The sequence below is a fragment of the Cuculus canorus genome, chromosome 5, assembly GCF_017976375.1.
Source record: "Cuculus canorus isolate bCucCan1 chromosome 5, bCucCan1.pri, whole genome shotgun sequence".
NCBI lineage: Eukaryota > Metazoa > Chordata > Aves > Cuculiformes > Cuculidae > Cuculus > Cuculus canorus.
Window position 1 is genome coordinate 55,545,553 of NC_071405.1, and position 13,262 is coordinate 55,558,814.

Here is a 13,262-nt window from a genome sequence, read left to right on the forward strand (position 1 = left end):
GATTAAGGGTTATATCATCAGGTCCAACACCATCCTACTCTTCAGTCATTACCACAGTAAAATATACTTTGACGCTTTACACAATTCAAGAAAACAGATATTAATACACACACATCCTAGTGCAATGACTCAACAGGTTGATCCCTGAATGCCTTTCCTATATCCCCATGCACAAACTCCAGGAACAATGTGACTGTCTCTTCTCATCTATTCTCTCTTTCTTCCTGTCTCTTACCATTATCTTTGAATCCTTTATTCGCTTACTTCTGCTTTCGACTAGTGCTTCTTTCCCCCGATACGCAACAGGGAAATGTATAAGCCGCTCAGAATGTTGCTGTAATTATTGCTACATAGGTAGAAGCAGGGCATGTTTTTCTGAAGCTGATCTTCATACTGAGAGCAGTGACATAAGGCTTTGGCTGGTAAACAGCTTGATGGGCTAAATCTCAGCAAGTAAGAATCATTTCTGTCTGTTTGCAGAAAGGCCTGCAGCCACAGGATCAGAAAGGGAAGACTGCCCCTAGAAGCCAATGGCCTTACTGATACTAGTACATTTAACCAGCGGCAGCTGAAGCAGGCAGTGAAAACTGTCATCAAATTCAATCCTCTCCCCCTAATCACATGTAAGATAATCTAGTGCTTTTCCCCTTTCTTTTTCGGTTAAGAGATGCTCTTCTAAAAAAACCTGCCAGTATGATGCATCAAAAACAGATGGGAAACACTCAGAACAGCAACTTACTCTGACCTTCAAACCCTTTTGTTTTAATCTTTCTGTAATATCAATCACTGTACAGATCATCGCATTCCAATTTGTAAAACACTCCTGAAACAAGTGTCCAATGACAACAGGCAACAGGACATATTTTGATGCAACTCTTCACATCATGATCTTTACAACCTTGGTCTGCAATAGCTAATAAGGAAATTCCAAAAGCATAACATCTAAACCCAACATAATGATGAATGTTCAAAACACCATTCAACTGCTAGGTGTTATCTACTATCTCAAGAGGAGACTATCAACTATGAAACAATAATTCGTGGAAAGAATTTCTTTCCAGGGCCCTTCATTCATATTAATATCAAGGCAGATTGGGCACACACTATGTTATCAGCGTATTGTCATTTCTTACCTGAAGTCTGCACATACATCCACAGTGATATGGATGTAGACTTTCAGAGAGCCAAGTCCAGCTCCTGAGTCTAATAAATAATGCCTCCAACTAAGGTAGGCAGTCAAATTAAGTTCTAATGAACTGTCAGAACTGACATATGAAAATACAGTTGCATTGATGAACCAACAGACACAATGTCACTGACTCTTCCCCTGTAGTACTTCTCACTGGAAGAATAACTCACTGGAGCAATCTTTACAGAAAAAGGTGTAAAAAATGTATGCCTAAGTGAAAATTAAACGCCTTAAAGATAGAGCTGAGGTTTCTTCTTCCTAAAGAGAGCCTACTTTGGGACATAAGTTTCCTAACTAATGCAGTGAATTCTTATGAAAAAACAGGTAAGACTGCCTAGGGAAAAGGGAGAAGGAGTTCCAAGTCACACGCCTTCTCAACTTTTAGTTACAGGAGGTTTCCTTCTTAATAGAAGGTAAACATCAACATCAACCACATACCTACAGACATTTAAGACAGTCTCACTTGGCTCTATTTTCATCAGAATAATTTAGAAGCAAAATACTGTTGGCCATTCAATTAAGGACTCAGAACTAAACTGACCACCTGCATTTGACCAAGGGCTGGCAGTTTAAGTAAAGGAAAATGAAGGTTGGATGAATGAGTACAATGCCCGAGAGTTCATGACAAGAGCTGGAAGAAGGCAAGGTAGGAGAAGTGGTTGACAACATCCGAATCATTCTTCTGCACCTTTTGGATACAGTTGCAGAAATATCCCTCAGCTTCAAACTAGGATTCTAGACCTGCTCTTCCAGCAACTTAGAGGACAGCTGCTGATCAGGCTTACTATCACATTTAGACATCCAGACAGACTGCCACAGAATCAAGACACTGCCTGTTTAAAGATTTGCTTCTCAGCTTCTAAGCAAAACTTACATGGCCTTCCATGCCTTCCTGAGGACTCCAGTCTTTCCAGCTGTTTCTTCCAGCTTTTAGCCGTATCACCTCATCTGGCCACTGCAGCTCTTTCCTTTTTGACACGTTGATCCCTTCCAGTACTTGACTGGGATCCATTAACTATAAGTAGGAATTGAGTTTTGACTGTTAGTTCAGCCAAAATTTAAGAGAAAATGATAAACTGTAACCGTTTGCATACTTGCAGAGAATTAATTTAAACCCACAGAGATAATTTTCTGACAAATTTCAATGTTGGAAACTCACACTACCAGGCTAGGAGAAAGTCTGAGCAGCATAAAATTTGGATATCAGGCTACGATTTCAGACACAGCTGACAATATATCACTTCACTGCTGTCTGAAGTAGCGGCTCTGGTTCCCTTCCCCCTTCTTTCAGTCCTTAGACTGGCTCATGGCAGGGTCTGTGAGCTGGCACAATATAAGCATTGAAAGCACATGCTCCAGTAGCAGAGAAGAGTTAACAGCTCATCATCACTTAAAACTAGCTCATCAGTTCTTACCAAATACCTTAAGAAACAGTCTTGGAACATTTACTGTTAGGCTGAAGAACTACTAATATTTATTTACTAGCATGGTTAGCAGAGACCCATCCCACGTTTTGAAGTGAACTGGCCTTTCCACAGAGGCAGTGAGAAAAAACTCCTGAAAACTTCTTCCTATTTAAGGACAAAAAGAACCACATAATGTCCACTAGCCAAGGGCACATAGCAACTTCGCCTCTATCCTCCTCACACAGAGGAATGAAGCAATTTCCTAAAAGGTCCCTTGCCTGCAAACAAACGCTAGTAAGACAGCCCTGCAAAATTAATTTAACTTCGCCCACTATGATGCAGTTTACTAAGTTTACTAAGGATTACAATAAAATAAGGCAACAAAATCATGATATGATCTAGCCTATTAAGTACACTTCTTGATGTCTCCCACTAATATACTGCCAAACACATGTATGCAGGGCTGCTAAAAGCTACAAGAACAAGAATACAATTTTCTGGATTTTCACAAAACAATTAAGGCCATGTGATTAACTCAGTTTACAGTGTACTGTTTGCTGCTTAGTGAACCCAGACTTGTGGCAATAACCAAAGAATAAATACATATGAAAATGAATGAATATGAATGTGCAAGTGAGTATTTTTACACTTACTTTTGCAGAAAATCTATTTGGTTTGAAAAAAAAAGCTAGTTGCTTTCTGCCTGCAAGTGAAGCTGTTTAGCTTTACATGTTGTAATAAATAGAAGTAAACTAAGCATGAAGTGGAAATGAGTTCAGAGAACTTCATTCTCAAAGTTGCACTACAGCAAAACATCTAAGTAATGTAAACATGGATGCCTAAGTATGCAGGAGGACTGGTTCTCCATAAAGCCTTCTCCTCACATATGGTCTCCAAATGCTCTATACAAAGACATTCCAGACTGCATGTGTATTTAAAAGTAGTGATTTCAACAACATACAAGGTAACACTAACAAAAGCACATGGAAGCATAAGTTAACTTGTTCTTCTGGACTATTCACCTGGATTCTGTAAATAACGTCATCCTTTTTGGCTTGCATTTGATTTGCAGGGCTTGCATTACCACCTGACTGAGTTTCAGTTGCATTACTCCCTCCTTCTGTCCCTAGAAAGCCCACAAGGGCATGCTGTTTACAGGCTGGGATGCTTTGGCTGGAGCTGCTGGAAGAGGGCAGTCCATGCTGTGCGCTGACCCCAGTCTGGCCAGTAGGTTCCATTTGGTTCACCATAGATAGGCGGGACTGGATGGATGATGGGAGGTTACGAAGAGATATCTGACTGGTGGAAGAGCGCCGACAAGGCACAAAGCCTGTTGTGGATGTGCGAAGAGATGAGTGACGACTGCCGTAGCAATAAGATGAATGGCTAGCTACTGAGGCACGGGCAGGGGAATGTCTGACAAGGCTTGACTGCACAGAGTGAGAGCTGTGACTGGTGCCTAAAAGTAAAAGATATAGAATCAGGAGAGTTTGATAAAGCCTCCCACACACATTAGATTTCTGACACACACGTTTTAGCACTTTGATACAAAATTGATGGGTCTAATCAACATCATCTAAAACAGCTGTATTGCAGAAGATCCCCATTGCATTTCATCTAGCAGAGCTTTCAAATAAATCTCATTTATCTTATGTCGGAATTTCATATTCTTTTCAATTCACAGTTCCTGCAAGTCTAGTAGCTTCAAAAATGCTTCAACCTTGCTCTTCCTGCAAAAACAATTTGCTTCTTAACACTTGAGTTTTCCATACTTAAAGCATGAAGGCGTGTTTCGAAATACTAAACATTCTTTCTTAATATGCTTGACTGGATGTTCAAAGATTAGAGCCTGAAAATTTGCTAGAGTAAAAGCTGTTTTTAAACAAATTCAGGGAAAATTCAATGCATTTAAAGTGAAAAACAGGAACTGCAGTTTAAGAGCACTGCTGTCATTGCTTTTCCTACAGTAAGTACTTGGAAATACCTCTCCACAACTGAGGGACCTATGTCATGTGAAAAAATGTTCATTCGATCATGTGCACTTAAATTCTCTGTGAGCAAAGGCAGCATTTGCAATTTTTTTTCTCAGCTCTACTGTTTATCACCTCCCCAACTACAGATCGCTACAGGCTCTTGGAGAGGATTCAGCTAAAACGTTACAGAAATAAAGAATCCATTCCACCATATACAGAAGAAATATAAAGACATTCACAAAAAATTACAAGTTTAGCATCTGCAGACAATGTGACAGAAATTACAAGATCCAATCCATAGAGATGTGTTAGAGTTATTTAATCTATTTTGCCAGCACAACTATACCCCTATTGCTTACATCACTGTTGGAGAACGCTGCATTGCATAAACTAGCACTCTAGTTTGGAGATGAATCCAGCAGGTGTTAGCACTAGCTAATAAGTCCCTTTTGTCTGCTTTTTCTTTTAACTTAGGCCTGATCCAAAGAGCTGAAAGGCCAGTTCTGACTATAGGATGGTACTTGTATAAAATTGTTGCTTTGTATTAACATTACCCAGAGTGGAGGGATGAGTTGGTGGATGAGCTGCAGGAAGTGTTGTAAGATGAGCTCCAACAGGAGGGTGCTGTACTGCTCCAGGTCCCTGCCCTGTAGTTGCATTCCCTCCTCCTTGCGACACACTGCTCTGTGACTCATTGATAGTTGGATTGTTACTTGTGCAAGAAGCTCCACCTCCAGCATCTGAATCTTCAATATTTCCACCACTATTACAGCCAGCTCCACAACCTTTCCTTAGTCTGAAAACATAATGCAGTTGACACATTAATTGAGGCCCCCTAATCATCAGGACTCAAACAAATGCCTTACGATGACAACAAGCAAAAGACTTTACTTGGCACAATCCACAGCATTCTCTAAAATTGGGTAAAACTGGACTTTATTTTCTCAGAATATGCTTTGCAAGTATAAACACTGCTTTCTAAGAGATTGCATTTTTGTTTATGACAGCTGTTCAAATAACATTTATGACAAGTCATATACTCACATAAAATAGCTTTTGAAAAAATGAAGCCATCTCTGAGGTACAATACAGTGATAAAATTCTAAGCATAAAATATATAAACATAAAATACTGGTAGAACACCTTGGTTATTTTGTAACAGCTTAGTAAAATTTACATTCCTTAATAGAGCAGCTTATGTGTATTCTTACACTGTAAAATCTTTGTCTATTCACACGAGCAGGAAAAGAATATTTGTTGGGTATTTTTTCTTTTTGATATACTTAGTTTCGCATTACCTTCACTAGCGTACTCAGCTGTTTAAAGCACATTTCACAATTATTTGAATCACAAATTTTGATCATTCAGACACAGTACGTTAGCCAACACTTTCCAGTGTACATACAGGCTTTTCACCACATTGTTTGTACTGATAAACTTCAGATGGATGGAAAAACACAGCACACTCCTCCTCCCTTCAATTCCTAATTTTCACTCTTCTTTTTTTCCATCACATTGAAATACCTGAGCATTCCTTTCCAGTATTATTTGCCCCTGGGATGCAGAATTCCAAAGCATACACAGTTTGGATCCAAATACTGTTCTGTGTCAAACTTTTACCTGTTATTTCCTTTATGTGTTGGAAAAGCAGATGGTCAGAGAAAACAACTGCCACTGACTGTAGTAAGTGCGGCATATTTTGGGGTGAAGCAGCACATTCTGTTCTATGTGCTGTAGATGTCCGAGTGTAAACATGACCACCAGAACAGCCACAGGACTGTTTCAACTACAGCACCAGCTCCTGGAACTGCTAAGAACTGGGATGCACATTTCTGAATGCTACATAAGGCTGCCACTGTTGCTTACGGGGCCACAGTCATAAGGGGCCAGAGGTACAGTAGAAGTTCTCATAGCCTATAAAACACAGCACAGCAAGAATTTGTACTGGGTTACTGAGAACTCATGTGGAAGGAAGACTATATTATCATCACTCCAGTTACTTGTTCTGGCTCTGACATACAGGGTGTTTATAAACTCTCATGAAATTCTGAGCAACAGCTGAAGCCTGTGTTACTATGTATGAGCACAGCCTAACAATATTAATATTGGTACTTGCACACTAATGTTTGCCAGACAGGACACTTACCTACCAAACAGTCCCAATTCTATGAAGATGGTATTATAGACTGCAAAAGTGATTGTACTGAAAAAAATATAGAAGTTTCATTGTCTCTCATGATCAGACCTGACATTAGAACTGAAGTTCTAGTTCTTCCATGTAGACTCTTTCTTCTGTTTCTTTTTGAGCTCTCATTTACACGATTAACATAGAAGATTAATCCAGTAGCAAAGCAGTTGTTTTATTTCAGCTGTAGCATATAAGTTCAGGCTTATTTATTTTTGTGACTGAATATTATAAGTTATGATGTGTCAGGCATTTACAAGACTAGTTAGTGGAATATAAGAGCATGAACATACACTGGTAATTCATTTCCTCAGCTCACCTGTGCCACGTAGACACTATGAAGTTTCTGATGTTTCCTAAGCTGATAGCTCCCCCGAGAATCTCCTTAAGCTGTTCATGACTATCTGAATAGGAAGTAGTCAAAGGCGAGACGTAGATTGGGTATCCTATTGGCTGGTCACAAGAGGAGTTGATCATGTTCCTCAGAGCTTGTTTTGCATTTTGGATACTTCCTCTTTCTGGATTACGATTACGCAGGAAGACAAGCTCCTGCTGTTGTCCTGCCCACAGGCCACGCACACACTCCTTATTTACCTGCAAAAGCCAAGTAGAAAGGTTGTGTTGCAAAGTTTAACAGTGAGCGTAAATGACGACTGCTTTGCTATACCTAAGCCTTCATACGTGTATGCAACAGCACACTGCAAACTGTAAACACTTAGAAGGATGTGGAGGCTCTGGAGCGTGTCCAGAGAACAGCAACGAAGCTGGTGAAGGGGCTGGAGAACAAGTTGTATGAGGAGCGGCTGAGAGAGCTGGGGTTGTTTAGCCTGGAGAAGAGGAGGCTGAGGGGAGACCTTATTACTCTCTACAACTACCTGAAAGGAGGTTGTGGAGAGGAGGGAGCTGGCCTCTTCTCCCAAGTGACAGGGGACAGGACAAGGGGGAATGGCCTGAAGCTCCGTCAGGGGAGGTTCAGGTTGGATATGAGAAAAAAATTCTTCACAGAAAGAGTCATTGGGTACTGGAACAGGCTGCCCAGGGAGGTAGTCGAGTCGCCTTCCCTGGAGGTGTTTAAGGAACGGGTGGATGAAGTGCTGAGGGACATGGTTTAGGGAGTGTTAGGAATGGCTGGACTCGATGATCCAATGGGTCCTTTCCAACCTTGTGATTCTGTGATATTCACTACCTGAAAAGGCTGAACTTACATACACAGGCTGCAGCAGTGAGAATAAAATAACAACAGGATGAGAAGTAAGGTATTTAATTAGAAAATCAACTCCTGATTTAAAATATTTCCACTACATGAGAAGCAGCCCCATAAGGACAAATCATTAACAAAAAGTAAAGATTTGAGTTGAAGCAGCAGTTTGGTATAGTCATTAAACTATACCACAAAACTCTGTCATTTTATGGAAAGCACACAAAGCTTACCTTAATGACCCTGAAACTGAGATACCGCTTATTCAGCATAATTATTTTATATTCATTGGTACCATCATCCATCACATGACGCAAAGCAAGAAGGGAGGGAGAATTGGAAAGAACTGCACTCCGCCAAGCAGGGTCCCCTTCATGTGCTATAACCAGATTTTCCTCATGGGTTGTTATGGCTTCATAAAGAACAGAAGGGTCATCATATTCATCTGGAGAAGTGAAGTGATCCTGTTTCCAAGGAGACACATTCATTAGATATGATTAACATTTCAGATATAACTACATATAAAAATCAAACATTTCACACCTCAAACACTTGGAAGGCTCAGTGCCTTGCACACAGACAAAGGTATCAGATATCTAAAGAACATTATTAAAAAGGACCTCTTTTCCAACAGATTAGTTCTGTTTGCTTACATTTGTTTCCTTTTTGAAATTAAACCCAAAATTATTGGAAAGACGTGTCTATTATTGACTCAAGCACATTGCTAGTTGAATTTCATACTAGATTTAAATCTATCCATATTGCATGCTGAAGCATTTTAGTTTTAGCTTCTTTGCTTATTCACAGGTCTCCAGCAATAAACATGCTTAAAGCACCGATTATTCATTGAGACTATACAACACGAAAAACAGCAATAAGAACAAAAACCAATAAAGCTTATCTTTATTTCCTATTTAACAGTTCATGCCAATACTTGATGAAAAAGTATTTGAGCATCAGATAATATCACACAACTTACATTACTGCAAATCAAACAGAAACAAAATCTGCAAGTTCAACTCAGTATTAGGTCATGTTACTTTCTTGTTAAAAGAGTAGCATGGTTACTATCTACATTTCCACCACCGGCAGAAGCCTCAATATGCCACTGCACTGCAAGTGAATAAAATCATCCTTTATAGATTGTTAGAGATACTTGTGTTTTTCTCACTTTTCACTCTCCGACTTAATTCAACCCTGTTCTGCACAGTTACCTAAATATACTGAAAAGAGTTCAGATTTGTTTAAGTTGTACTTCTGCTGGTTTCAACAATAATTTAGTAATTATTCTACTTTGCTACATGTACTCCTAACACTCATACACACTCTGATAAATTCAGGGAGTTTACGTCATATGGAGGAGTTTATTTGTTCACGATCAGCTTTGGGAGACTTCTAAACTCTTCAATAAAGGCAAAAAAAATATTGAAAAACTGCAATTAAGATTTGTCTACTTGATTTTCAAGTAACCTGCTCTTTTAGAGAACTTTCGCCCTCACAGTGCTTATCTCTCAGTACATGCTTTCCTGTACTTGCTAAGCTTAGGTAAGAGATGTGCTAGACAGAAATTAAGGTTGTTGTTTCAACCTCACTTCACTATGAAGACCAACCCTAACTTCAGCTTACTGAGAAGCAACCTTCTTATTCTCACCTGAAACCTTACCAATGGGATCAATGAGTAACACCAAAGTGTCTGTTATTACAATGCTTCAAATAAAGAAAAAAAAAGTACAAGAAAAACAACAAGAAAAACAACAAAAGGAGATGGCTTTGCAGCTTTGACTGGCATGATAACCTTTTAAGCCAATTATATATACACGGAGAGGGTAAGAGACAGGAAAAATACCAGAGGCTGTTCATAAGGGAATTATCTCTAGACAGATATGAAACAGGGCTTGACATGTTCTCTGATCTACATTTGATGTAATTTTCAAGCTCTGAATGTAAACTGCATTCCCTTTTCTTCTGTATCGCCTTCCAGATGAACTATAATGAAATAAAGGACAAAATATTCCCTCATTTTCAGTTGTCCATCCCTACTGCATGCCTTTTTATTCTCTTCCTTCTCTTTCACTCTCCTAGCTGCTTATTTTTATTAAAAAAAATAACACACAGAAATAAAAAGAACAGGACACATCATCTTGTAACCTCTCACCTGATGTAGCTTAAGTGACATCCGTATTCCAGGAACCACTACTTTCCTCAGCAATTCCATGTCAGCAAAGATCCATTCATCTCTAATTGAAGATATACGAAAGTCACCCTTAAACAGGGCATGCAGGCCATATAAGAAGGATTCCAGATTACTGTTGAAGGGGAAAAAAAATAGCCCAAATATTTCTGTTAGAAACAAATCCAGATCCACAATTTTCATCACTGACAGGAGCAGAAAATACTTAATAATACCAAAAGATACACAATTCTTATTTATCCAGATAACTTACAGGATAAGACATGGAGAAGTGACGATATGAGTAAAGATGCATGAGCAAAACCTGGACACTAAATGTCTATGTGCACTGAAAGGGTAATAAAAACCACGCACACACCAGACTATTTACACAGACTAAAGTAAACAGGAACACTGTGAGGAATGCCTGAATTTATTTCTGAAGGTTCTTAAAAGTAAAACTTTTCAGGGAATAGTGGACCAGTTAAAGAGGATATGTAGTTTCAGTTGTGCTTGCTTTTAGTACAGAATAAAAATTTTGACAACTTCCTCATGTCTACAGGCATTGTTCCCTTCTACTAAGCTAACTTAAAACAAATACGCTCTGATCACTCTTGCTCTTCTGCTGCTTAGAAGAATTAGTCAACAGTTTCCCCAAAGGTGAAGTAGAACACGTTTTACAGTCAATACCCAGCTGACCAATAGCATCCACGTCTGATTACGCTTCTTGATTTTGTTTCTAAACCATCCCCTTGTGATTTCCTGAATCATACAACTATATTTCACATTGGCTTTCTGAAGTAAGTTAAGACTATCAGTCTGCAAGAAGTTGCCATATGATGACAGAATTGAGCTTAAGGAGATTTGTACAAAACTGCTTGCCACGGATCCAGCTAAACCGTGAAACTTACAACGTTCTGACATAACTTCCACCTTGACACACTTGTTCTTAATTTCAAGCAGCTGTCCTCTCCCTTATTCCCATACAGGGCATATATTCGAAGCAGGAAATGAAGCTCACTTTTAGAACTCAAGGCGTTCTCGTTGATTTTTTATCAGTTATAATTCTCATCTTGCATTAGTTTGATAAAACAAAATGGTCAAATTCAAGTTCCTTCATTTGCTGTTCTTTGCTTATGTTCCAGTAGCTATTATACCAAAGGCAGGTTGTATAACAGATCTGCCCAGTTGTGCGAAAGTTGACATTATATGTGTTTCTTTTATGAAGAGGTACTCATTTAATACCTAACCTAGGAACCCAGCAGGGTTTTCAGAAAGGGATACTTATAACGATATTTTATTACCTAGACATATGATGTGAAGCTGTTCCCAATGCTCTCCGTCCCAGAACACAGAGTCCATAACACAATGTCACCAGGGGCGAGTCTTTACTTGAATCCAGTGGCTTGTAATAACAAAACAAAAAAGAAGAGTGAAGTGACAAATCACCACTGAAAAAAAAAAACGTTCTGCCAGGAGGAGTAAACAGACCTAAACAAATACAAAGGTACAAAACTCAGGTGTGTGCATGTATCTACCACGAGTTACTCTTGCTCACGCTATCAGTAAGGAATTCTTTTAGAAATTCTGCAAGTATGCAGAATACTTTTGAAGGCAGGCACAAACATCTTGTATTTAAAATGAGATAAACTGTAAGCTGAAGAGATGTATACAACATTCCTCATGGATACTGTATCTTCTATGCAAACTGTTGATTAGCAAAATTAGCTAAGAGAAAAATACTCTCACTTACTGGTTAAGAGTACATAATTCCAAGTTAGCTGAAAATTTCTCCACTCTATGCTTTATTTGGGGGAAACCACTTCTGCTCAAAGCCAGCAGCAGCTGTGTAGGGTTTATAATGCCCTAGACAATAGTATCACTCATATAAAGAGATTTAAATCTGATTTTCAATATCTACACAATATATTTCACAAGATTATCACTTCAAGGAAACAGTTTTCTTCAGCTGCTGTTTGTTGTTTGACTGCAGAACACTTCAAATCTTACACCTCTTAAAATGGGCTTCTAATTAATCTTCTACCTCCAAAGTAAAGATGAACTCTGAAGTCGTGGATTTTTCATTAAATGCATGCATTACAACTATATTCCTGTTTCTTTAATCTCAATCAATTTCTGCTTATTCTCAAAGGCAATGCTACTTCAACTAGACCACATAGAGGTTTTTTGTAAATATTAAGAAGTTAAGGCATTCCTCTACATACATACTAAATGTTTCTATTTAAAAAGTGAAAAGCGTTGAACGTGGGAATGATAATTTTCACAAGTCAATAAGTCTGGGGGTCCAAAGGAATTGTTTATCATGACCATTAAGAAAAAAGCATTTAGTCCTGTAAGCTGGCAACAGATACTTTGAGGGGTCGGGTGCTTTTCTTAGAGTTTTTTAAGTTAGGGTTGGTTTGTAAACACTGACATCTAAGCACAGAATATCATTCTATAAACATACCCTTTTGTACGTAGACAAATGTCTAAGACTCAACTGATTCATTTGAGCTCATAAATGAGAATTCGTTAATTACCAGGTTAAATCATATACTATTTAGAGAATTTATTTAAATTCACATCTCAAGAGCGAAAGATCAGAACCAGTAAGCTATAAATCAATATTTCAATTGTAAATCTTTATTTTAAAAAACAGTATTAAACCAGCCTATAGGTAAAACCAACAGGGAACAAAATTAATCCATCCTAGAATAGTGAATGACTTTCCTTACACGTTCATGCTTACCTTTTCTCTTCGCGAGCAGCAATATTCTATCCAGTTCAAATATATCATGCAGAAACTCTCTCTTGAGATCCCTGCTAGACGGTGGTCATAATCCTCATCAATATTGGGGTTAAATGTTGGGTCTACATCAACATAATTGCGATCTGTGCACAACCGCAGTCCTTCCTGCATTGTCTCATTAGCTAACCATTCCTCTAGCTTGGGGGATGTTGTGACATAATAGATGATTCCCTGAAACAGTAGTAGTTAAAAGTATGAGTCAGCACTGCAATTAAAAGAAAACAAACCAAAAAATCCCAACTATTTCAACTCATTTGCATTATTTACCTAGTAATGAACAAAACCGATACAAAAGTAGCATTTACTTAGCTCACAGATTGAACAAATTTGCA

General features: G+C 38.6%; 1 protein-coding gene across 8 annotated transcripts in view; it reads right to left on the reverse strand.

The window, feature by feature from the left end:
- PCNX1 (pecanex 1) overlaps positions 1-13,262 on the reverse strand; it is an 86,783-nt gene that overhangs the window by 3,655 nt on the left and 69,866 nt on the right. For all 8 annotated transcript variants that reach the window (XM_054066697.1, XM_054066698.1, XM_054066696.1 and 5 more), the window contains 8 exons: positions 12,871-13,101; positions 11,426-11,526; positions 10,107-10,257; positions 8,185-8,415; positions 7,073-7,347; positions 5,123-5,364; positions 3,618-4,054; positions 2,064-2,204 (listed from right to left, as the gene is read on the reverse strand). In XM_054066697.1, the coding sequence (XP_053922672.1) occupies positions 2,064-2,204; positions 3,618-4,054; positions 5,123-5,364; positions 7,073-7,347; positions 8,185-8,415; positions 10,107-10,257; positions 11,426-11,526; positions 12,871-13,101 (1,809 nt within the window). The remainder of the gene's footprint in view (positions 1-2,063; positions 2,205-3,617; positions 4,055-5,122; positions 5,365-7,072; positions 7,348-8,184; positions 8,416-10,106; positions 10,258-11,425; positions 11,527-12,870; positions 13,102-13,262) is intronic.